Source organism: Cyprinus carpio, chromosome B8 (genome assembly GCF_018340385.1).
Source record: "Cyprinus carpio isolate SPL01 chromosome B8, ASM1834038v1, whole genome shotgun sequence".
NCBI lineage: Eukaryota > Metazoa > Chordata > Actinopteri > Cypriniformes > Cyprinidae > Cyprinus > Cyprinus carpio.
The window spans coordinates 8,110,044-8,137,595 of NC_056604.1; the positions used below are offsets into that span (position 1 = coordinate 8,110,044).

General features: G+C 35.8%; 2 protein-coding genes across 18 annotated transcripts in view; one reads left to right on the plus strand and one right to left on the minus strand.

The window, feature by feature from the left end:
• The window catches only part of cep350 (centrosomal protein 350), a 34,207-nt gene extending 26,311 nt beyond the window's left edge, over positions 1–7,896 (minus strand). For 10 of the 17 annotated variants that reach the window (XM_042729506.1, XM_042729504.1, XM_042729505.1 and 7 more), the window contains exons 1-8: positions 7,747–7,896; positions 6,764–6,854; positions 3,793–3,889; positions 3,664–3,710; positions 3,334–3,448; positions 2,429–2,585; positions 1,720–2,279; positions 1,369–1,482 (exon numbers count right to left, since the gene is read on the minus strand). In XM_042729506.1, the coding sequence (XP_042585440.1) occupies positions 1,369–1,482; positions 1,720–2,279; positions 2,429–2,585; positions 3,334–3,448; positions 3,664–3,710; positions 3,793–3,877 (1,078 nt within the window). In that variant the 5' untranslated portion in view covers positions 3,878–3,889; positions 6,764–6,854; positions 7,747–7,896. Of the gene's footprint in view, positions 1–1,368; positions 1,483–1,719; positions 2,280–2,428; positions 2,586–3,333; positions 3,449–3,663; positions 3,711–3,792; positions 3,890–6,763; positions 6,855–7,742 lie in introns of all 17 variants that reach the window. The other 7 variants (XM_042729510.1, XM_042729507.1, XM_042729511.1 and 4 more) reach the window with 4 other exon arrangements.
• A 1,588-nt stretch (positions 7,897–9,484) lies between these two features.
• The window catches only part of LOC109101305 (voltage-dependent R-type calcium channel subunit alpha-1E-like), a 137,545-nt gene continuing 119,477 nt past the window's right edge, over positions 9,485–27,552 (plus strand). The window contains 1 exon segment of the mRNA XM_042729512.1: positions 9,485–9,739. The gene's annotated coding sequence lies outside the window, so the exon portion shown is untranslated.

Sequence of the window (27,552 nt, forward strand, 5' to 3'; positions counted from 1 at the left end):
AAATAAAAACACAAAAGCACCAAAAAAAAAAAAAAAAAACCAACCTAAAATGCAATAAATTAAGCATAAAATTAAATGCTAATCCAAAATATAAATAAACACTATATTAGTATATAAATATTACTAAAATTGCACTGCTGTTCATTGCACTACACTCTTGCATAATGACCACACAACCGCCCATATTTACACATCAATAACTAATCAGTATTTATCAAATTGCCCGGTATAATAGTAAAACAGGTAAAACTACAATGATTCAATGAATATTCACAATGTAAAATTAAATGGCGTGAATTTTCAAAATGATATAATACACTTAAGTGTATTAAGTTCCCTTAAGTGTCCTAAAGACCATCATTAAACTAATTTGACATCTAGTTGGTATGAGCACATTAAGACGGATGATTGATTCATTCTCGTAAATATCAAACTACTAGTTAATTCAAAATTTGGAACAGATAGAGTATGGAAAATGGACATCTAAAACAAAATTGGATTTTTCTGTGAAGCAAGAATCCTTATATAATTATAAAACAACTAAAATGGACTGCTACAAATGTGTACCATATGGCCTCTTTAATGACAGCAACTCAAATCTATAGTAGGCCAACAGGGAATTAAGCAGCACTGTTATGCACATTATAAATGAGCTTGTTCCATAATGCTATTTTAAGGAATGGTTAAGCAAACTGATGCAATCCTTACAAATAACCTTGAAGAAAACTCCTATGAACAGTCTGGGCAGACTGGTAACTATGGCTGTGGCAAAACGCCTGGAAACTCTGAGCCAATTAGGAGGATGTAAGTCATCGTCCAAGAGCGGTTTGGATTAAGCATACTTTTTGACCATACTGCAATCCGGCAGAAACACATGAATTCTGTAAGTGTTTCATCTCCTTTGAGTGGCAGGTAAAACAGTGTTTTTGTCCTACTTCCTGTTCATTACTCATGCTTCCTGACTCAGAGGGTAGTAAAACACATTTGAGCTCCAACACATCAATGGATAAACATTTTAATTCCATATAAATAAATAAATAAATGCCCAATTCACTACGCTGCAATTAGGCTGAAATCAAGAGGATGACTCAAATGTAAAACACATTTATAGATAGCATCATTGACTTTAAGATGACAACCAATGAACTGTGTATGATCGAGATACTGTAACATTTTTGTGAGTACCTTAATTACACCACTCATGTAGTGTGAATGTGTTGTTTCTTATAGCACAGGTTAAATACTGTGGCTACTCTGTTGTTGTATTGCTGTACTTCTTGAAATGTTTACACAAAGATATTACAATAATGTATACTTTTTTTATTATATTACACTACAAATTATAACATTCTGGAAAACTATGTATACCTGTGAGCCGTTTTGTCAGGTCTTTGTATATTTCCCTGCTTAAGTTCTGGAAGTCCTCCTCTGCCCACACTTTCCCATCAGTTGTGCGAATCTTAGTCTCACTTGTGTTGAAGCCTAGAAAATGAGAAAACATAGAAGTGAGCTTCCTCTCATTCGACAACCTCATAAATCATTTATCTGATGCTTTTATCCTAAGTATTTTCGAGAACAGCTATTTTTGAGACGGAGCAACCTGATGTGAAGCGCTTCGCTCAAGCTCAATGGTGAAAGCCTTTTCAGGGTTTGAATCTGCTACCTTTCGGTTACCAGCCCAACACAACGGAGTCACTTTCCTCTCTGTAGTCAGCTTACCTTTGTAAATAGGCGCTGGAGGGGCTGGGGCCACTTTCCGAACTTTAGCAGTAGGTACTGTGGTACTATGTGCTGCCGCTCCAATACCCACAGGTTGCTCCAAGTATCCCAGCAGCTTGTTTCTTTCTTCTGTCTCCTCCAAATGTTCCCTCTGTCTGCGGATCCTCTCTTTCAGCTTTTCCAGCTTTTCATCAGGTTGCCGACGCCGCAGGTTCTCCAGCCGTAAGGAAGCTGTGACTGAACCGGTGATGGATGTCAAGGAAGTCTGGGATGTCTCTGCCTGTAAATGTGTTCTGGGGTTGACCTCTGACCCTAGCGGGGCTTGGTCAGGTTGGTGAATGGCGTTGAGAGCAGACAGGTCATTAAGGTAGCGTACAGATGTGCTGTCTACAGCTGAGGAGTGTGGGCTGTCCAGGTCTGCAGTCTGCATGTCTCTGGTGTCACGCTGATAGACCAGCTGGCTTAGAGCAAAGTCAGCCTGAGGGACGACCACCTCTGTTGGTAACGAATGGACTTCTGGTTCAGAGTGAGTCTGGGACACTGGCAGCGGAGATGCTTCCCTATAAAAACAAACAAAAAAAAACAAGTCAGTTTAAAGTGAAGAGCATAAGAGGATTTCCAAGAAAAAAAACTATTATCATTATTATTGCAGTTTCTGGTTGCAAATAAACACTTCAGCTTTAACTTATTAATTCTTTGCAGCTTTAACCTGTATGAAACGAGTGGTTCTCTGAACTCCACTGCACTGAGTTTCCTGGCGTTACTGTCCAGAGTGCTATTCCTCAAGGGACTACGGGAACTTTTGTCTGGACTGCGTCGACTCCGTGTTCTGGACTTGGATCCACTTTCCTCCACATGACACCCATCTGTAGTAAATACATGGAAAACACGTAAACAATGGAAGAGGCAGAACTTTGAAGAATGTTGTACTATTCCCAATTTTATATATTTTATATATATGTGTGTGTGTGTGTGTGTGTGTAATAGTTTCTATTCCACATTGCATACCTGTAGAAGAATTAGAAACATTAATTGTCACGTCACCTTGACTGGCTCAAAAACAAGCACAGCAACTAGTGTTGTCCAATTCACAAATGACGAATGACTCTCATGAGTCAGTTTTTTGATGAATCACTCAAAACTCACAGAGCTGTTACTAAATTAACATATGACTCACTGCATTTCAAGCCTATAATTTCAGTCATATCTGACTTTTAATGCAGCAAGAAAAGTGTTTGTACTAAATATTCATGAAACTTCATGAAGAAAAAGAAAAGCTAATTCTAGTAATAAATGTAAAAAATATGTTTAAAATTTAATTCAATTCAACTGAATACATTTTAAAAGACTGACCATTAAAAAAGTAACTTTTAAAAACATACAAAAAATACAATTCTGACCACATATTAAATAAAAAAAACCTGTTTTGACAAGTTAAAAATATATTCCATTTAAAACATTCCACTGTATGTTTCATAGCGATCTGGTACAATACGATATAAGGTGACATTAAAAACAACTAGCTTAGGGATGTACAATAACGATACCTAGCTATATGAAATAAATAAAAACGGACTGCCTATGTATGTGTTACAGAGGATGTGTCTGTCTCACCTCTGCGGCTCATTTTCCGACTGCCACTCACAGATGCTTTCTTTGTGTCAAGCACTGAGTCCAGAAGCACTCCAGTGCCTGGCGCTGCCTCCAGACGATTCTCAATGTGTCGCAACTGAGACAAGACCACAATTAGCCATTGAGTCAACAGATCTCTGCACTCATGAGGATATTGCTACAAATTCTAAACCTACAGAGCATACCTCTGAATCTTACTTTCTGATTTCTTATAATTGGGCTTCTTCAGAACTATTATGTATGTAACAGGTATCTGTTTTGGCATCATAAGTAGGCCAGAACCTGAAACCTGGAAAAAAAAAAAATACTCACGGCAGCTTTGGTTTGATTTAGACTATTCCAGGCATGAGATATCTCTGCTGAGAGATAAACATTAACATAAGTAATCACGCAGACATGCTCATGATGATGTTCGAGGTATAAGGTAACAGTTAGACAAACCTCTCCTGTTGTCTTGCCCAGCAAGGGCAGACTGGGAAGAGACAGAGGCTGGCAGCCCCGCCTCACTTCGCAAGCGACTCCACATCGCTATGCCAACCTTAGAGGAAAGGGGAAAAACAGGCAAACAATGTGAGAGAAGCAATTATCTTGTCAACATCTGCTGTCAAACATTGTTTTCTCTGGCAATGGCTTGCTTAGATTATGACCCTAAGTGGCTCTAAAGCACATGACTTCATTCACAGTTACTCTTTGTGCTATAAATTTGGCCAAACCATAAGTTTAACTGATAATTACGAAGATAGATTGATCAAAGCATACGACTTATAGATTTAATGTCTCACCCACAGGCTTCAGTTGTTCCATCAAAGTGAGGTTTATAGCAACGTTGTACAATTTGTTTGATTGCCTGGAGCCCAGACATATGACATCTCAGAGCTTTTCAAGTCATTTGAATCAGACTGTCTTCCTCTAAGCACTATAGTTGTAACAAAGAGTCCCAGTCCCCAGAGCAAACAGATTCAGTGGTCTATTCTAGAGTAAAAAACAAAATGTTTTGTACAGATGCAGTGGCAGATGCACAGAGTATTCCAAAGGGACACTGAAATCACTCCCTGCTCAGAACCTTAAATTATATTGAATTAATAATACATACATATCTTAGAGGCTTGCATGCATGTTTTATTGATTTCAGGCCTATGCTGGAAAGCAGAGGTGAAGAATCATTTAAACATGTTCTGCTGCTTTTCTAACAGAATGGAATGAGGTAACAGAGATACCAAATGTGTCTGGAATGAGGAAAACAACTTTAAAATCAGCATTAAATTAATCTTATCTATTTTCTCAATGCATATTATAAACCTTAGTAAACAATGAATCTGTTTATACATTTGTTTCACTGACTTCGTAGTGTAATCAAAACATTACATGGAGGTCCAGTGAAAACAAAAGACTTCTCTCTGGTGGCGTACGCCAGATAGATACATCAGATTACATTAAGATATTTTTAATGAAATCTGAGAGCTTTCTGACTTTGCATAGACAGCAACTGCACTACCACTTTCAAGGTCCAGAAAGGCAGCAAGGACATCGCTGTGTCCATGTCCACGTGACATTAGTGGTACAACCTTAATTTTATGAAACTATGAGAATATTTTTTAGTGCAAAAGAAATAAATAATAAACAATCATTTTATTCCACAATTTCTTATCTTTCGTGTCCGTCTTCGTTCACGAGAGTGTATTTTTTCTTTGCATACAAAACATTTTCTCGTAGCTTCATAAAATTATGGTTAAACCACTGATGTCACATCGACTTATTTTAATGATGTCCTTGCTGCCTTTCTGGGCCTTGAACTTGGTAGTTACGTTTCTGTCTATGCAGGTAAAAAGCTCTCAGATTTCAATCAAAAATATCTTAATGTGTGTTCTCAAGACAAACAAAGGTCTTACAGGTTTGGAACGACATGAGGGTGAGTAATTAATGACAGAATTTTCATTTTTGGGAGAACTATCTATTTAAATATTTTTAGCCAATCTGATGCTTTTAGCTGCCAATAAGAATATAGGCCTAATACTGTAAGTTTCATTTAGGACAACAGTTCACCCAACACTGTCTTCATTTAATCACCCTCATGTTGTTCCAAACTTTTTTTTTGTACAGCACAAAGAGATGTTAGGTAGAAAGTTACACTGACAATTTCATATTCATTATCTTTTTTCTATACTATAAAAAAATGAAAGGTAACTGAGACTCATTCTGCCGAACCTATACTTTTGTGTTCCAAGGAAGAAAACCTGCCATACGAGTTTTGCCCAACATTGAGGAAACAAGGAAATCATCTAATTCTACAGAACCCATCATGGAGAGAAAAACACTGAAAACTGTTCTTTTTAATGACAAAGATTTTGCTCATAACAAACAATCCTTAAAAGTGACAAGGTATGTGTCAATGACACAATCTATTGACATATGTGACCCTGGACCACAAAATTAGTTATAAGTAACATGGGTATATTTGTAGCAATAGCCCAAAGTACATTGTTGTGGTCAAAATTATCGATTTGTCTTTTATGTCAAAAATCATTATGATATTAAGTAAATATCATGTTCCATGAAGATATTTTGTAAATTTCCTACATTAAATATATAAAAACTTAATTTATGATTAGTAATATGCACTGCTAAGAACTTCATTTGGACAGCTTTAACTGCGATTTTCTCAATATTTTGATTTTTTTGCACCTTCAGATTCCTGATTTTCATATATTTGTATCTCAGCCATATCCTAACAAACCATACATCAATGGAAAGCTTATTTATTCAACATATGATGTATAAATCTCAATTTTGAAAAATTGACGCTTATGACTGGTTTTGTGGTCCAGGGTCACATATGCAAGGATAAATGTTCAGTTAAACACTTTTTCCAATTATAACATGCCTGTGCATGTTAGGTTGCAAGGGACTTTGATAAGAAATAATAAGGCCACCTGTGACCCTCACCTGTTAATAAAAGAGATTTGGATTTAGAACTGTAGAAGTACAAACAGAACAAGCACTTGAGCAAAGTGCTTTAGACTGGAGATACTGAGAGAAGCAACAATCTGATCCAATTCTATTTGAACTAATCAACACTTATCAAAAACGAACAAAATAAGCACAGCAAAAGAATCAAAGCTTTACTTTGATTTAAGCAACTGCCAAGAAAAGCACAAAACATCCTTTGATTTACCCATAAAAGCTACCCATCGCTTCAATTTCACATCACATTTTGGGAACTGACACTTCATCTAACCTTATTTACACAACACATACAGTTATGAGATCATAGTTTCAGTTAATGACTGCTCACATTTAAACAATTCTAACACACTGAATGGATAAGGCATTCATTTAGTGCTTTACTAATGACTAATGAGCAAGATGGACATGTTACGCCTCCATACATTACGTATAATGTACCAGGACTCACTTTCCAGCAGCTTTATTCAGAGAGACATGAGTCCACCTTGTCTTCCGGACTGCTGGACACATCGGACAGCTGGTGATTCTGTCACCTCTACCTGCACCAAGACCCAGTGAAAAAGATGATTTGACAGTGAAAGCTCAAAGTCTTGAAGTATTAAACTACCAGTTCAGAAATATTATACAAATCAAACTGACAACACTCTTCAGTAGTAAGGTGCTGGAATCAACACAGCTAACTTTACAGCAACTGATTAGCCCCCCCAATAACCAATCATAAGGATCACTCTGAATTAAAGGTAAAAGGAAACGTGACAGATAAGCAGCATCAGCTGACGTCACATTCAAATTCAAGATACAATCTTCAGCGGAGGATTCTAAAGAGTCTGGTCGAATTAATATATATATATATATATATATATATATACTCTGCTTTGCCAGAGCTAAGCAAATAGACATAAAACATAACTTAAAAAATAAAGTAAAAGAGAAAATAAACACAAATTACAGCTAAAGAGCAGCATACGAAGCATCATACGCTTTATACTAAAACGGAATCAGAACTAACTTACAGTACTCTAACAGACAAGAAGAAAAATATATATATGAAACTTTCATATAATACACGAATATAAAGAAAAAAAAGCTGACGTTCAACAAAACACATATCGTTAGCGTAAATGTCAATCACACAAATACAACTTCACCTGAACATCCTTATTGAGGAGAAATCCAACAGCGACTTAAATCAACCAAACAACCAACTAGACGTCTATTTTTTAACCGACAATTACGCACCTTAGGCAGTTTCACAATATTTAAACGAAATTTGTGGACTATGTTTTTAAATCCTCTGGCGAAAGTTATTGCTAACAGCTGCTGCTAACCGGCTAAACCATTAAAGCTCGCTAACAAACTTTTTTTGCGTTTCTGTGACCAGGTTGTCTTTCATGAAGCGTTTAGGTCAGGATGTAATTGGTTAGTACCTACCCAGCGGGTTTGTTGTACCCGCTACCCGCCTTTTGGTGTGTGTTTCCCGGCTTTAATGATAAGTTAGGGCGGCCGTTGGCTAGATTTGACGGTCCGCCATTATCCAAACAACTGTTCCAGGAAGTTCTCGTCTGAAAAAAACTCGCGATACTTCCGTGAAGAACGTGTTTTTCCTTGGCCGTGTTTGACATCTAGTGTTCACTAATGGAATTGCAACAATTTTTTGAAAGAAAGGTTGTCTGTGTTTTCTCTTGCTTTAGGATTGCACAGAGCAGAGTGAGGTGGATTCTTGAATCAAAGGATAGACAGAAAGACTATTGTAACCATGAAAATTGGTTTGTCATTTTGTTTCTACAGTAACTCATTAAAGGAATAGTTCAGAAGATCACTGTAATCCACAAATTATCCATACAACTCCAGTCCATCAGTTAGTGGCTTGTGAAGGGAAAAGCTGTGTGTTTGTAAGAGGCCAAATCTATAATTAAGCCATTTTATTTTCTTGCTAAAATACCAGTCCATTATCCATAATATCGCTTCCTCCAATGAATCAAAATTCACTGACATTACAGAACTATTACAGACTGTTTTTTGTTTAAAAACAATACTTTATCCATGCATATTTCTCTTTTGACTTAGACGAGGCACTTTTTTACTGGAGAAAGCAATATTATGGATTGAGGACTCGTATTTTAGCCAGAATCAAAATTTGGAAATTAAAAATATTGTAATGATGGAGTTGTTTCTTACAAACCCTGATGTTAGCTGATGAACCAGTGTGGATTATTGTGATTATATGTTGGTTGGACTCATTCTGACGGCACCCATTCATTGCAGAGGATCTATTGGTGAGCAAGTGATATAATAAATTTCTCCAGATCTGTTCTGATGAAGAAACAAACTCATACAACTTGGATGGCATGAGGGTGAGTTAATGGAGTTAATTTGGTGACCTACCTTTAAAATAAACCATTCAATGCACAACTTATTCAAAACATAACAACAAAACATAATGTTCAGCTTTTCTAAAAGCAAAATTATAGTTTTATATAGTTATATACCTCTACAGAGGCCGATTTTCAACCTATATTTCAACAAAATGGAAAGGTCACAAAGAACAATCTCAGAGCGCTATTAGGCCAGCCTTTATCATTAAATGTTATGACATAAAGTAAATCTATAGAGGAAAAGACGTTTGCTCTACAGAAAACATATTTAAATTACAGATGCATATTCATAGTATCTTTTTCATATTTAAAACCTGAACTTACACAAATAACAGACATTTAGAACAGATGAATGCAGAAATATTGGCTGAAAAACTGAAAAAATATTCCTCAGTAGGCTGTATAATGAAGCATAGCCTATTCATAAGCCTATACTGATCATTTGAATTTCCGTACTGACCTAAAAAAATCTAGAACAATAACTCAGCCAAGGATAGGTTGATAGCCCATCAGTTAGTTTGGAATTTCTTTCTCCAATAAAATCAATCAAGCCATGCATTTAGTCTAATGCATGCGTGAAATTTCTCGCGCCACTAACCTAAAACTATTTCCAGATTAAATAGTCATTTTAATAATAGTCGTATGAACCGGGCTGCTGACCCTACTATCATTGTGTTAGAGCCATAATGTGACACATTTAATAATTTATGTTTCCTAATTACCGAGACAGTGACTCTCGGACCCCCTCTGGTGATATAACCTGTCGTAGGCTACTCAGTTTGAAACCGGGTATTTGTGTTCAGCACCCGCAATCTCCCCCGTACATTAACCATTGAGGTGCTGTATCAGAGAGCGCGCGCGAGGGAAAGACAGATACTTACTCGCTTAACAGAAACATATTTTCAGAATACGAGCACGGCAGAAATGGAAAAACGGCATCCACTCGCAGGTGCATGTGAGGAATACTGAAGGAAACTCTGCGTTCCTGCGCGCTATTGCGGTGATGGAGCTCAGAGCACTTGTAGCTGCGCTCCGTGTATCTGATGCTGGTAAGCTTATGTTTTTATTCATCCACATTATTGTACAGAGGAATTACATAGATGTTTATGTTTAACATTGCTATCCACTCAAAATGTATAATTACAGTGCTTGCAGACGCTTTGGTTACGTTAGAACTTCTTTCAGTGTGCTGAAAAATTTATTTTTGATTCATTTTTATTTATTTGTTTGTCATTAGTCTTATTTGTAGTAAATCAACGTGATTTGCAATGTTGAGTCATTCATCAAATCAAAGTGAAATTTAAATTCTTGTTGCATTGCGGCTGCTCGGATGAAATTGTGATTTATGAGTATTATTTCAACAGAAATTATAACAGTCTATTAGAAATATAAGCTATAGGCTAATATTCTACTTGCAGTGTGCATGTGTGACTTTTAAAATGACTTTTAACAGACTGATCCTAGACAAGCTATTAAATAACAACACTAAATAAACAAAAATGTGGTAATTTAGTTAATTCATCATTGTCGTCGTCGTCGTCGTCATCGTCATCATCATCATTATTTATAAAACGACAGAAAAACTCATAATGTATATATATATATATATATATATATATATATATATATGTGTGTGTGTGTGTGTGTGTGTGTGTGTAGCTATCTAACTAAAAGTTGTCAGCCAGTACTAAGTTACCAAACTGATTTAAGTGTTAAGAAACTTAGCTACAACATAACATAGTTATAGCCATTCTCAATTCGAAAGCAATAACTTGTGATTGGGTCAGAGATGATTCATAAGAATCGGTTAAAGAGTCGAATCAGTTAGGTCATTCATTCATTCTTAAATGGGACACGCGAGATTCGGTTCACTAAAAAGAACCGGCTCACATGAGTAATTTGTTCGAGATTCGGACTGCTAGCGTTGTATGTTGTTGATTCACTAAAAAGAACCGACTCAGATGAGTCATTCGCCCCGGAATCGAACTGCAATGGTCGCGTTGCATATTTTGAGCGCACCGTAGATCAGCTAGGTTGTAGAGCAGGAACACTGACTACGTCCGAGAGTCAAGTCAAGTCATCTTTATTTATATAGTGCTTTTAATAATACAGATTGTGTCAAAGCACTTTACAGTATTACATAGCAAACAAGTGTGTCAATAATGCAAAATGACAATAGTAAACACTCAATTTTCAGTTAAAGGCAGTTCATCATTGAATTCAGTGATGTCATCATACAGCTCAATTCAGTTTAAATAGTATTTGTGCAATCAAGTCGACGATATCGCTGGATATTAAGTGTCCCCAACTAAGCAAGCCAGAAGCGAATGCTGCAAGGAACCAAAACTCCATCGGTGACGGAATGGAGAAAAAAAATTGGGAGAAACCAGGCTCAGTTGGGGGGTAAGTTCTCCTCATGGCCAGACGAAACCAACAGTTCAATTCCAGGCTGCAGCAAAGTCACATTGTGCAGAGCTGAAAATACTGTTTACTACGGTGCCCGAGAGAGCTCAGCGCGCTGCAAATAGAAAAAACTCCTGCAAATTAAGACAAAAAACAACTTCATCAATTTGACAACACACGCATTGCAAATGCTCCCAAGTTACAACACAACCAAATAAAGAAAGGCACTGCAAATAGAAAAAAGCACTTGCAAATTAATAAAACAACTTCATCAATTTGACAACACGTGCGCTGCAAATGCTCATAATACAACCAAATAAAGAAAAGCACTGCAAATGTCCACAACACAAACAAATAAAGAAACATACTGCAAATGCTCACAACATAACCAAATACAGAATTTTAGTTGCAGTACACTTCTTTATTTGGTTGTGTTGTGAGCATTTGCAGCACGTGTGTTGTCAAATTGATGAAGTTGTTTCATTAATTTGCAAGTGCTTTTTTCTATTTGCATGTGTTTTTTGAAGTTGCGGCGCATTGAGCTCTCTTGGCCACCGTAGTTTACAGAGGTAGGAATCAATAGAAATCATGGTCGAACTGAATGTTCTAGATCACGAGACGTTAAGTGTGAAACTAGTTTCACACAGTTCATACTACCAGAAACGTTTTCGTTCGCCAGTGTTACTTTTTGGTAGCTAGTAGTAGCTAACACCCTGCGTTTGACCAGAAGATTGACAAGACAAAGCGGATGTTCTTTGCAATTAAGGCCATTTATCTTTATCTTTTCACGTTGTGTATAGCAAAATATACTTATAATTGCAAACCTTACCCTTTAAATGCAGCTTAAAAGAATAAGAGCTACACCTGTCACTGACCACAGTCCAGTCAATGTTCATTTCAGGATAACATGAGCAAGGGCCTCTCAGTGCACATTGATTCTTGGTCAGGGAACAAGGTGTTAGTCAATACAGGTTCTCTGTTGCACAGTAGATAACAGACATCCCCATTTAAATAGTCAGCACTGCAGGCGGTGCTGTCGATATCCAGGTGCATTATGTAGTGCTGCTTGAAAAACTACAGAACTGCCACATCAGTCATTAACTGTAACAGAACTAACAAATGGCTTTCCCCATTCACTTATTACTGCATTATTTATTACTTAAGCAGTTACTGTGAAAAAGATGTAATGTTCATTAAAATGCACTTGAATGGAAGTTCGATTCACTTTTTAATTTGAGAAATAAATATGGCTATAAACCAGTGGTTTTTAGCCTTAGATCCAGCAATGGTTTCTTTGGTAACACGTTATATAATGATTTGCATTATTAATAATATCATAATTATTTTCATTATTAATACTGTGATATTGTTATTTTATATTATACACACACACACACACACACATGCACACAGGATTTAATAAAAATCTAACATAATGAGAGATTTTTAAGCAATTTTTTGAAGGACAGTCATTTTTATTCTTTTTTTTTTTTTTTTTTTGGAAAATCGTTAAACCCTGTGTGAACGAAGTCAGTAAGTTTTAGTGGGATTTCATTAATCAGCATTTTCGGGGAGAAAAATCCTCTCCAGGTTGAAATGACCGAAACACACACACACACACACACACACACAAAAACCTTTGGATTCAATATTTTGTCAACCAATTTTTTTTTAGTTGACAGTTGTTTTAAATTTCATGAAATCGTATACCTCATGCATCTGAGATTATGCTTGTTTTCACTCAAAAATATAGGTGCATAAATGATGAATGATGAATTAGGCCTACAATCAGGCACTTCAAATTGACAAAAAGATTGAATCCAAGATTTGGTGATAATAACAAGAGGAGATATAAGACAGATTTTTTTTTTTTTTTTTTTGTGGTTTTAAGATGTTTTTGTGTATATATGATATCTATAGTTTTGAAGAGTCTAGTGTCTAAACCAAAGAGATATTCTTTATAAAAGTTAAGACTCGTCCACTCCCTCCTAAAATGACTTGTTTAAAAATGCCCCCACGTGTCTATGTCACTGTGTGGGAAAATTTGCATAACGCCACCCAAATGTTCATGCAAAGAAAAGCGTAACTTTTATTCTTGCTGTAGTATTGTTGCTGCCGCCGCCATGTCGTGGAGACACTGTGTGTTTCGTTGTGAAAGTGAAACTACTTTGTTTGGTCTTCCAAAAGAGGATGTAGTTGAGACGCTGTCCGAAAATTGTTTTTTTAACACTGTTACAGAACTGTTAATAAGTGGTATTCAAATGTGTGCAATGCATTTTACGGAGGACGAGGACTGTTTCCTGGGAGAGTAGCCTACAATGCTGTGTTCTGACAAATAATGCTGACCCACAGCCTGTAAGTAAGTTTTTATTTTTAAAGAATTTGCCACTGACTATTCAAACGCGAGTTTTGAGCAGTGTAGTGTAGCACTTGTTGTTTGTGTTTCTCCGATCACAAATGCAGACATGGTTTTATGTTTATGCAGCACGATATGCAGCACAATGCATAAAAAGACAGTATAAGTCATTATAATCAGTAATTATGTCCCCACTGGATGCTACAAATGCCTTGTTTGTAATGGGTTTTGTTAGTTTTGTCTCGTTGAGCCAGGACACAAGGCATCACAGTATGTTAAGGGGCATAACATTAGACACATAGATAGCTGGCCAATCAGAGCACACCTCACTTTTCAGAACGATGAGCTTTGTAAAAATGTATGCGTTTCAGAAGGCGGGGCATAGAGGAGAAACAATAATGTACAGTATGTGGAAAATAATGTTTTTTGAACCTTAACTTGCATAAACACATTTCATTAAACAAAATACACAAAATAATGTTCTTTTTTAGCAACGTCATATGACCCCTTTAAAATCAAGGTATTTCAGCACAGCACTATCAGAGTTAAAATATCATATCATTACTGTACAATATATATTATGAACAACATATGTTTTAGTTCTGTGCAGTATATATTGATTTAAGTTTTATAAGAAAAGTTAAACAGTGAATAAAATGTTACCTACAAAGACAGGGTGCCAGCAGTTCCACATCAGGGTGATTCGATGTCTGGTTTAGTTTCTTTTCTGTTTTGATCTCCATGAAAGCTGCCTGTGAAGTCAGCAGATCTCCTCACCGCATGTGCCCGGAACTTGTCGGTCTGAATTGCAGAGTTAAAGAGGCTTGTACCAGACATGCAAAAGGCTTCAGAATATTTATTGAAGTCCCAGCCCATTTATCCTATTTGCTGTGCACATGTGAATGAGGTCTGAGTGAATACACCACGCTTGTGCTTTGATCCAGATTCCCTAGTGCGCAGAGTATGAAGCAATGTGAAATTTTCTCTTATTAATGTATATGACATGGATTCTTTGTTTGTTGTCATGGAGACAAGGGTTGAAATTCAAGTTCATTGTTGTGTTCCTCTTAAGTTTTAATTAATAAAGGTTTTTTGTTTTCATGCATCATCTGTTTGAATGACCCTCAGAATATGACTTCTTCATGTGACTGTGAAGACATGACCTTGTTGACAACAACTTTTGTGCGACCACAAAGAAGTGTTGTTAAGACACGTTGCTAGAATTAATTAATATCCCACAGGGGCATCTGTTGTTTATAATAAAAAAAAAAAACAGCTAAAAAACTCACTCATATGAGGTGGTCTTTCAAATGTATCTTCTATCTTATAAAGAATATATTTTAAATGTGATAAAAAGATGGGAAAGAATATATTTGATTTAGAGGACTGTACCGTACCCATCACTCAGCCATAAGAACATTTGCGGCGAGTTCACCAGCCCTCTTTTCACATTAATAAGTCTTTTATTGTAATGTGGTGGCTGCACTAGAAATTTCTGAGTACATGAGTGGTAAAATAGGCCTTTTTCTTAAAAAAAAATCACAGCTAGTTCTTAGCAGCGAGCATTAAAAGTGCACCAATGCATGAGCGAGGCTGTAATTCAGAGTCTGGCAAGTCATCGATTAAAGCATCTTTTTAGCATAATTAGCCCCTGATTAGTTTTGAGCTCATTCTCTCCATCTGCTCTGATGTGAAAGTCTCCTCTCTGTCCTCAGAGGACGTTATATGCACCTTGATTAAATTAAAAGCTGTTTAATTCAAATGCTCCTAAGGTCTTCAGCACCAGCATTTACAGAAACTCAGCGTGACGTATGGAGTCTCATTTTCAAAATGGGCAAAGCCGTCATGGTGACACAGGCCATTTAGCATGCCATTATAGGTGACTTGTCAGGGCTCTCCAGAATTCAAACACGCCTTGTAACCGAGTATTGTTTTTTCAGGTTTCTAAATGAGATAGCCAGACTATCCTATACTTGCTGTAATTGTATTTCACCCCAGTAATAGGGTCCTTTATCATTTCACTGAATGTGATACCTCTTGCCACCTTAAATGTGACTCTCAGAGATTAATAAGATAAACTGACTTGTTATTTGCACGATAGACCTATTTTTGAGTTATACGATAGCAACATGTTTATTTATCTCAGGGGCCATTTAAGTAGGATGTGTTCTATTGTTCAGTCTTTGCAAGAGTCTTATGGCATTTTTCTACAAGTTTTAGAGTTTAAAACAAGTGATTCATGGCATAAGATGTGGAGAAAGCAATAAGATGCATCACAAGGGTCAAAGACATTAAAGTAATGTTATTTCTTTAAACTATTATGCAAATGAGCTGAATCTGTCCAAATGTGTTGTTCGCAAACTAAGTGCTTTGGTTTGTTTTCTTTGAAGCTCTTACAGTCTTACGAGTCTGTATGAATATTGAATCTGATGGTCTGCATAACAGTAAATCTCATGGCTTTCAGGCCCTTGTCTTTGAACCCAGAACTATGCTAATAAATATCCATGATTTCATGCGCCGTAAGAAATGATTTCCAAGGGCACTTTGAGCCCTCGCCATATTTCCCAACTGTTCTCAGCTGTTTCATCATGCTTTTTGAAGAGGAGTAACGGATGATCTTCATGTGTTTAGTCTTGTTTTGTGTCCACAGTAAAGTTGATGATTGTTGTTCAAAGCAGCTTGGGCCCATTCTATTCACGGTGGTGATAATTAAAATGCATATAGTGCAAATGAGTGTAATTTTCATGGTAGACTAACAGCAGGGGACGGGGCAGAATTTTTAACTCAAACTATTTCCTTAGATTCATGGTTTATTTTCCCAGCCTTGGTTTAGGATAACCATGCAGGTCTGGTATAGCCGCTATTACACCAGAGAGAAACAAAGTGGAGAATGTTGAGAGGTTGGATAAAAGAAATGGATATATTTTCTCAGATGATTCTCCCGAAAGCTCTTTAGGAAATCAAAATAGTCAGAAGTGAGACATTGTTGACATAGAGGAAGTACATTGCTGTATAATTAATGTGGCTAGCATAGCTCAAATAATCTGGTCCTGGAAGAATTTGATGAAAAATGTTGAGGTTATATTGAAATTTCTCATTTTCGATGGCAGACTTTGGTATCTTAATAAATCTGAGCACAATTTGTTAAATTACACACATAAATATATACATATACATACGTACATATATATATATATATATATATATATATATATATATATATGTGTGTGTGTGTGTGTGTGTGTGTGTGTGTGTGTGTGTGTGTGTGTGTGTGTGTGTGTGTGTAATTTAACAAAACACACACACACACACACACACACACACACACACACACACACACATATACACCCACATTTTTTGTTTTTGTTTTACTGGTTAGATTTTTCATTCTTTAATTCTATTTATACTCTCAGTTCTACTGCTGGACATAAATATGCCTGCATGCCAAACACATCCTTTATATATGTGTGGATATTTCTTTGGCTCCTTCTCCACAACTCTATAAACATTTTCATCATCTTTGAAGTGATGTATTTGATTTGAACCTCAAAAGCAGAAAAGTGTACAATCATGAGGTCAGGCTGCTTCTGGCTGAAAGTTTTTAAGTCCTGTGTTGAGGGGCACTAAAACATTTGTGACTAAGCCTGGATTTATTTGTCAGGTAGCTTTCCAGAAAAGGATACATTTGATATTAAACTGTTTTATTATTTCATAACTTTTCCTGTCTTAAAGTTGCTTCTATAGGAGTGAGTTTCACTAACGTTTGTTAAGACTGATGCCATATTTTATCAAGCTATTATTCTTAAAACTATCAAGTATCAGCTCACATGAAAACTCCCCAATTAAACCAAACTAAGAGATGTGACATTCTTGATTTGATGTAAAAATGGCAAAACTAAAGCAAAAATGCTTAATGAAGAGATGTGGTTGTTTGTTACCAGAAGTTTTACAGCTTAAATCAATGTCATTATCATTATTTTGAGATTAATTTCATGTGTCAGAGGTTTCAGTGGTGTGAAAATAGATTTCTGTCTCAAGAATGTGTCTGTTCATTTCAATGAGTGCTAAACTATATTGGCAGTATATGTAGGCATTAAAGCTCAGTGTATTTAAGGCCAACCAGAAGACGTGTGCAGTCTTCACCACTGCTTAGTGAAAAGGCAGCTGTAGCACACTGTGAAGGTTTCAGCGGCTATTCTTATCTTCCAACACAGTGGCCTTCATTTCAATGGCACCTCAGTCACACACAATGCCGGTCTGTATTCAGAGACTTAATGTGCAGAGTTTTCCTTGTGATGAACTTAATTAAATTCTGAATTTTTTTTTACATCAATTAAAATAAGCATTTTATTTATTCATTCGTTTTTTTTTTTTTAACTGGAATTGTATTGGTCTTGTTGTCACATGAACTTTGTTGAACTAAGTTTAACATCATAATAAAACTACTGTACTACTGCCAAACTATGGTATGTGTTTTTAGCATACATCAAGAAATGAATTAATTACCATATTTTAATTTAGTAGAGTGCTTAATTAAATAAACTACATGGAGGATGATGTTTGGCTTAAAAAAAAGCTAAATTAGATTACGTTGTTTCTGAATCTGGATTTTGATATACAGTATATCTGGTTATGGTAGATAAAAATCATGTAGTCCCGATGCAAATAGGTTTGCATTCAATTTTATTTTGTATATTTTAAGAATGAGTTCACCCATAATTGAACATTTACCGTTTGACATTCTTTCTTCTGTCAAGGTTTATGGACCATGCAGTTTTAGGATACTCTTATGGTGCTTTTGTGTCATCTTTGAAGATTGAATGCTTCAGTCCACATTTATTGTAATAGAAAAGAACAGAGCGACTAAAACATTAGTTAAAAAAAGGGTCAAGTTGAAAATTTAGGTGTGATGACAGAATATTTGTTTTGAGTGAACCTGTAAATTGATTGTTTAATGAAATTATGTAAATTGTGTCCAAACCTTTCACAGAATTATCTCATTTTAAATAAATTATTTTGAACAAGCAGCGAAGAATCACTTTACGTGGTCCAACTACTAAACATAGTCAAATAAACAAGCAAGCACATTCCTGTAAGTGCCAATTATAACACATCCATTTTCTTCCCTGTGGAAGACACATTTTCTTTGAATCTGGTTTTGTTAACCCCAAGCTCCTTACTGTCTATGTCTTTCCTTTCTTGTGTTTTATCTCCCTTTCATTATCGTTTGTTATTTACTTTCCTCTGCGCACAAATATATTCTTTCTCTGGTAAATAAACCGCCTCCTCCAGGCAGCACGGGATGAGCCACGTTCTGTTCATCATCTGTTTCAGCTCTGCAAGATACGCACACACACTCCAGTCACCATACTACAGTAATTAGACACATGCTCTCTGCTGTCTCTGTCCCCTGAGCTCTATTGTTTAGGGACTGACAGGTGCTGTAGCTCAGGTGGGCATAGAGGTGAGTTCCTGCAGATGGGTCTTTGCCCCTGGCTGATGTGAGAAACGGCCAGACTTTAGGTTAGAACTCGTTTCTGCTGGTCTGCATGTCAAACAGACAGCACTTCATACCGTTTCAGTCTGTCAGCGATGAGTCATGTTCATTGTGAATGTAGCAGAGGCAGAAAAAAATAATCCTCTCCATACAAGGTTGTTTAGTCTCTCTCTATTCCTCTTATGAATTATATTGTTTTTCAGAAGAACAGAATTGCAGAAGAGTTAAACTTGCTGGGAATATTCTGAGGGCAAAGAACTTTCGGGCAGGTGTTTGAGCAGGTTGGAGCTACGCTATTGTAGTGCTTCTCAAACCTGTCCCATTGCATTGGCAGGCTTCGTCCTAGAAAATCAGCATATCTCGACTGCCACATTATCAAGATCCATCAAAGGATGTCTCAATTTAAAGGATCCTTGGAAGGCGGTCTTCATTTCTCATTCTTGTTCGCCTGTTTGGAAGGATGCATCAGCTGTATCCTTCAGGACCTTCAGTCCCCTTCAATCTTTTGCAGACGTTCCAATTCACGAAAAATAATTAGCTGAAAATGAATTGGCACTGAGCTAGTCCAATGTCATTATGTAATGCAAGACACAATAAATGGTTTTGGAGATGAAGGCATTGTTTTCTTTTGTGTTGTTGTAAATTAATCACATAATGCTATTCTGTGCATAATATAAACCACTGGGAGACCAAAGGCACAGATTGTTGTCATTGCCTGTACTGTATTAATGTGAAGTAAATTAATATAAAGATTTTTAATATGAAGTGTTCTTCAAATTATAATTTTAATAGTGGTTTCGTGTGGGCCACTCCTGCAGTCACAACACAAAAATACTATTAAAATTCATTGGATGCCCATTTTCCACAAGTTGATATGATTCTTTAGGGTCTTAATGAAAAGTCTGTAACATAGTTTGGTTAAAATTTCTCAATGTTAGTGTAAAAAAACACCTCTTTTACCTTGTCAAAAACAGCTCTTTTCAGAGCAAACCGTTCTGTAGCATTTTCCTTTAAATGTTAATGAGCTCTGCTGACCCCGCCCCTCTCTTCCGAGCTGCCCGCTGTGGGACTGTTTAGTTTAGCTGCATTCATCGTGAAACTTGCTGATTAGCACATTATTAGGAAAGACGATTTGCAAAGATTTATTAAAAAAACTTAAACTCACTTCTTCTGTAGGTGAAGCTGGATCAGGAATGATTTGCGCGAACATAAACAAACAAACAAACGTAATCCACTGCGTCTTCAGCGGCTCAGATGTCGGGAGTAAATTATGACTGCTATGTTAATTATTACATCCAACAACAGAACACCTCAATCGCTTAGGAGTCATTCTTGTGTACATCTGCTCCGGCGGTGAAACAGTGGCGGACTAATGACAGCTCAATCAGGGTGGGTCTAAGGTAAGACACCAGTCCAGTCTGTGCTGAAATGTCAATCAAACTATCATGGGAGGGGTCTGCTTTTGTGACATCACACAGACAGGCATCTGAGATCGGCTAGAGATTTTAGTAGATTAAAAAAAACCCCACTGGGTGTATTTTTATGGCGGTTGTGTACACACACTGCAAACACACATTTCAGTTCAAACAACTTGTAAAAGTGCAAGTAGCATCCTATGACCCCTTTAAAGAATACTTTCTATTGAAAATATTTATATTATCTGACTTTCTATTAATGCAATACAGGAAATGAGAACCATCTGTGGTCTCCCAAAGGTTCATATTATGCACAATTTATCATGTGATTCATTTAGAAATAAACAAAACAACAACAACAATAAAATGCCTTCACCTCAAAAATCTTTTTTTTTTTGTCTTACATAACATGATGAAATTTATCAAGCTCAGTGTCGATACACTTTCAGCTGATTCATTTTTTGTGAATTGGAATGTGTGCAAAGAACTGTGGGCAACTGAAGGACGTGAAGTATACACCTGATGCATCCTTCAAAACAGGCCGAATAAAGGACATGAAATGAAGACTGCCTACTAAGGATCCTTTAAAGTGAGATGAACTTTGATGAAGCTTTATGATGTGGCAGCCTAGAAATGCAGCGTTACAACTCATAAGCTTGTTAATATGAGACTACAAGACTTGGGTTGCATCTGAAAATGTAGGCATCTGACTTGTTGCCTTCTCAGGCAATGACTCTACAGGCAGCATTTCAGCACAAAGGTACCTCCCGAAACTGATTTTTAGAAAGACTTATGAGGCAACATAATATTTTAATGATCTTCAACAAAACAGTGAGAGTTTTGGTGATAACTAAGTGAATATTTAATTATTAAAATACAATTTTTTTTGCTAGAAAAGACATCAAATGTGGAAACAACTGGTCAGAACATACATTTACACACAAAATGATCACCAACCACAACTTTCAGATCTTAATTTTTAGCACAACTGTCATGGAATGGAATACATGGGATAGTGGAAAAATATTTTCAGTAGGCTGTGAGCTACACAATGATATTTACTATGTATTACCCATGTTTAAGAATCTATATGTGTCAAGAGTCCTCATAGGCTAGCATAAACCAACCCACACATGTGAAAACAATACAGACCTATTTATGCATAAATACAGATTTCTGATATTTAGTAGCATTATTTACATTTGTGAAAGACCTCCTTTACAACAGAATATAGTGACAGATGGAAAAGGTGGAAATAGTAAATGCATAAAGGTTTGCAACTGTTACAGTCTACCAAATAACTTTATACTTTTTATAATGAATGATAGATATTATTCTCTAAGCCTCCTATGTGCAACTTATTTATTCCAGATCTTAATGCAGAATGAGACAAATAAACTACTTTCAAGTCTTTCAGGTTTGTGGTTTTACCTTATAGCATGATAAAAATTAATGAATCAATAGAGAGATTCGCAGTTCAAGTCCTGGTGACGTAATACAATAACATAAGTTTAACTGTTAACTGTTATGTGATGCAAGAGTTTGAACAAAGGACATTTTCTCGGAGGGTGCTGCCTGTACTGTCAGAAAAACTACATTAAGCATGCTAAAGTGATCTGTTGCTAATTCAGTCACCTAATTCAGTCAGTTAGGTTTCTACACAAGGTATATGAAAAACCCATTCCCAACTGAATTAAGTTATAACAGAGCTTATACAGTATATTTATTATTCTGTTCTAAAGTGTGTTTTGACATTGATGGTCTCTCTTTTTCCCTGTTTGCTCTGCGATGACGATAATTATAATGAGGATGATGATGTCGATGATGTCGATCATGACTAATAAAGCTATGATTAATCCTTCACACAGTGTAATGTACCATACAAAAAAGGACAAAAACAAACCACAATCCAATGATTCAGCCAAGAATTTGAATGAAAACCTCCTCTTTTCACAGCCATGTCATAGCTGACACAATGCAACCGAAGCTGTGTCATTTATTGCCTGTAGTTGTTTCAGCGTATATTTTCAGCTTCTGCCATTTGTGAAAACTGCACCAGTACTTAACCTAACAATCTGTTTCCTGGTGAATCATGAGAATGCCCTCTTACAACCTTATGTTTGTACTAATGTCACATGTTGTAAAAATACCAGTATTGCACATAGTGTAATCATATAGCCTATAGTTTTATGCAATAGTGTCTATAAAATATTCTTATTCTGTGATAGAACAGTAAAGCTGTCGTAAATGGACTTTTATGGTAAAATTCATTTTGTGCCATTAATTCTGTTATGTTGATGCCACTGAACACAGTAGAAAATTTCAGAGGAAAACAACATTACCATGCTAGATACCTCAGCTGACACATTAGATTTTGACTCTCATTATTTATCTGATGGAAAAGTGCTTGAAACCATTAACATTGACCATTTTTCTTCACTCAGTGGTTGTGTGAGAAAAACTCCTTATTTGTGGCTCAAAACACTGAACTTGGAAAAGAGCTTATGCTTTTTATTAACAAGCATACAAGCATGTAGAAAAATAGTAGACACTGATTGTTGTTTACAAAGACTTGTGAAAATTTGAAGACACAAAGAACCACGTTTATTATTTATTTTTATTTTTTTAAGTATGTTAAAAACAGGATTGTACACCCGGTGTCTATCGTTCTCTATGTCCATATGGGCTTCAAAACTACATTAAAATTAGGAAAGAAATTAGTACAACATGGCCATGATTTAACTTAAATGAGAAAATGAATAAAACGTGCCAAAAAAAATTATAACTCATGGGAACTAATTCTTAAAGCTTTTGTTCACCCAAAAATGAACGAAAATGGAAATTCTATTAATTACTCACCCTCATGTCACTCCAAACCTGTAAGACCTTCGTTCATCTTCAGAACACAAATGAAGAAATTTTTGATTAAATCCAAGAGCTCTCAGTCCCTCCATAGATAACAACACAACTGTAATGTTCCCAGGTCCAGAAACGTAGTAAGGACATCGGTAAAATAATCCATATGACATCAGGGGTTCAACCATAATTTTATGAATTTTATTAATATCTTAATTTGAGAAGATGAACGAAGGTCTTACGGGTTTGGAATGACATGAGGGTGAGTAATTAATGACAGAATTTTCAGTTTTGGGTGAACTATTCCTTTAATCTATGGCCACAATATACTTTTCTGTGGAAATCATATGTGGAAATCCATATATATTCCTGCAAAATTATTAAGGCTTCAAGGCTTTTTCAACTTTAATTTACTGAATAATATAAGGTCTAGAAATAGTTTTTTAGAAACAGAAATAGAAATACAAAAAAAAATACAATTGTAAAGAACAGGCAAGTATCGCATTGAATTAATCATGAAAGTAGAAAAATTAAATTAAAATAGTATTTTATTGTAAAACAAACTCCAATAATCTTTTTTATATTTAAAACTTAAAAAAACTTTTTTTTTCCCCATGCCAACTTCTAAAGTTTCTCTTGACAAACTTTGGATTACATATACACTTATGAATTCCTTAAATTTAGTTTCAAATTTGCAATTGCAAATATTTTTTTTCATGCCAGCATCTAAAGTTTCTCTTTAACAAACTTTAGATAACTTATTGAAAATTACAGTTATGAATTTCTTAAATTTCGAATCTTTACAGTCAGTTTCAAATTGCTGCCTCAATTCAAATTCAATTCAAATTCAGTAACTGATTTGAAATTTAAAAGCCATTTTCAATTGAATTGTGAATGGCGCACAACCCATGTAAATTCCATGGTAATCATCCAGTACCAGGGTATTTTTTCAAGGTAAGTTTTTGTAAAGGTCATTGCACACTGAGTCCAAAATTTTCATCCGAAATTTTTGCATGTTAAAAAATAAGTCATAAAAAATTCAGATCAGGTTAGATATTCTGCGTTTTCGCATTCCAAGCATTTTCATAGGAAAGGATGACAAATATGAAAAAAAAATTATACGAAAATTTCGTACTCTGTGTGCAAGGACTTTAAGAGTTAAGGTCCATTCACACCAAGACGATAACTATAACGATAACTATATTAGCGTCCACACCAATGATAACTTTTTTCTCTGCTGCTTTAAATGCTCAATTTTAATTGTACATCTATGTTTTTATCATTCATCAGCTTGAATCATTCTGAAAGTTTCAAATGATACCATTCCTCTGTGCCATTATCGTTATAGTTGTAGTGCGAAATTCTTTTCAATTTACATTTTTTTTAAAACAATATTGTTATAGTTTAGGGATATGATATCTTGAAATTAATGTTTTTTAGTATTCTGTTAGTCTCTTAGTTAGCATAGTGCATTTCAATACAAAATGTGTAATTGTGGCCTTTGTGTAGCATGTCAGCTAGTCATATTAAAAAGCCCTTTCTGCTTTTAGCCGTATTTGTGTTATTTTGCATCAGATGGAAGTGATTCTAAGAGCTGTGGAGGTTCAGAAGTTCTCATTAATGAGATAGAAATGGTCCACTGCTGATGTTCTCTTCACCTCCCATGGTAAAGCAATAAAGGGAAATCAATTTCATCTCCTGTATTTCAGGCTGTCTCTGTTGACTCGAGCTCTGATAATACTCCCAGACAGGCTTGCTAAGTGTCGGAGGTGATGAAGGAGGGCAGGAAAAGAGGGGGAGGACAAAAAGGGATTTTGCTGCTTAAAAGGGATTTGGTCAGGGTAGCAGGTGTTTGCAAAGGTTACACGCTCTTTCACCCTCACCTTGAATTATCCAGCGCTAAGGGATTCGAGTTCAAATTCCTCTGAAAAGCGTGAGGGCATGTTTCCGCTCTCTCTGCCTCGCTAACACATCTGGTTCACTGTTCTAAGCATTCAAGGCTCTAAAATGTTCGCTTTTGTCCATTTGACTTGAAAGAACTCGAGTCAGTTTTGATTATATCTGGTTTCCAACCCATTCAAAAACAGGACATTTCTCATTATTGTCTCTCCTTTCACTCTCAAGTGAGTAATTCTTTCCTATGATTGATTCACCTGATGTTCCCCTGCATTCCTCTTTTGCTGATATAACTGACAGTTTTTTCAGAGATGCAGCCTATATATGACAAAAATGTTAAAAAAGAAAAAGCATGTTAGATTTCCTAATGGACTAAGACTCTTTGAAATGGAGTACTTTTAAATATGCTGGGTTAACATAGACAGCAGGAAGGAAAGATAAACAGTACTGATAAAAAGAAGAACCTCCAAACCAGCTGTGTTCCTCTTGGTCCAGGTGCAGCTTGTTAGCTATTGGAGTGGAATAATGGATCTGCGTCATTCACTCCCATATATGATTATTACTGGAGACGCTCTGCTGTTGTGCTCGTATTTCTTGAGATTTACAGTTTGGATGTTTCACTTCTGTCAGAGTGTGATGGTAAATGGAGGAATGTATTGCTATAACAATGTACTTGTATTTGTATATGATGCTACAATTGATACCTTTAAGTTGCTTACAGTATATGCACCCTTTAGGTGTACCTTTTGAAAGGTTATTGCCCCAGTGACAGCTTCTATGATTTTTTTTCTGAGAGTGTATGGTAAAACCATTGTACTCCTTGAAGCATCTTATACACGGTGTAAATGACTGGTATATGAATATGGTAATTATTCGGGAATGAGAGAGACCAGGGCTAGTCATACAGTCATACTGTTATCCAAAATTATGATTTAATATTTTTTAGATGTTACTTTTTACATTTTTGCTGTTTAATGTATCATCGTTACTTTTATTATTACTTCGTTATTGTTTCAATGTTTAAATAAAATAAGAGGCTGTTTAATGGCTTTTTTTCTGACAACTTAACTCTTATCATTTGACCATAAAGTATTTATTTCTTTTCTTTTCTTTAAATCTTACTTAACCTTACTATTACTTTGAATAGTAGAGTGTCAGTCACATTACCTTATATTAAATTAAACTGTAAATAAAACAGTACTATATTTCAATTTAAAAAGGCAGTAAATAGTCTACAACAGGTTGTGACAATGTACCCCTATATAATTTGACAATATAATAAACTATTGGGGCATGTTGTCACAAACTTGTGTAAAAGAATACTATATATAGTAGCCAGTATATAAAGTTATATGTCTGGCTTATTAATAACACAAACTGACTTATAAACAAAGAAGTATTCACTGGAATCTGTTTTCAAAAGACCATGATATTATCTGATACAATAGTAGTGCTACAGTTCTTTTTTTATATATCAGCTTTCTCAAAGGAGGTCTGAAACTTCAACTGATTTATATGTACTGAGTCATCAGTTTAAAAACAATTTCACAGCGGCATTGTTCAGATGTGTTTAGTTCAGATGTGCTCCGGGCTCATTTGCTGTGATCACTTAGGACGGTTTCTTTGATCAGTGTAGGAAATGGAATCATTATGCCCATAATTAACTGACAGTCTGCCACCGAGAACCTTTCCTGGTTTTTGTTTTTGTACAAATGCATTTTTATTTTTCAAGCATCCGTCTTCTTTTTCATTTCTCAGAGTCTAATTAATGGCCTCTGCTGCAACTTGGCACAGGCAGGTGTATGTTTCTCCCTCACTGTTGGAAGCTCTTATTCGTTATTATGCAGCTGCAATTAATCCCTGTACTTCCGAGTCAATACGTGGCCTGTCATTAGCTCGCCACGGGTTAGGCTACAGCGAGACTCACAACTGGGCAGAAATGAAATGGATGACTTGGACCACTGGCGTCAGAATAAAGGTGTGACAAAAATATCTTCTCACAATACAATTTTGTCTGTTGTTTAAATAGTGGTAAATAATGATGACTGATTTGAGAAGTCTTCATCTGGACCTAGACTATTTAAGAAACTGTTAAATCACAAATTAGATCTCTTTAGTAGCTCAGTTGTGTCACAGCAATAAGATAAAATGGAGAGCTAATGGTGCCTTTTTTCTAAAGTCTTCTGCAGTTTTCTTTTGAGGAAGAAAAGTCTACAATCAAAGTCAGAGATGGCAATGATTGTTTTTTATTTTTTATTAAATTTTTTATTTTACCCCACACTTTTGTATTGGTAGTTTATCATTTTATTAAGCAATACAGCTATTTTCAGCATTGATAATGTTTCTTGAGCACCAAATCGACATAATAGAATGATTTCTCATGTGACACTGAAGACTGGAGTAGCTAATGGCTGCTAAAAATTTGGCATTGCCATCACA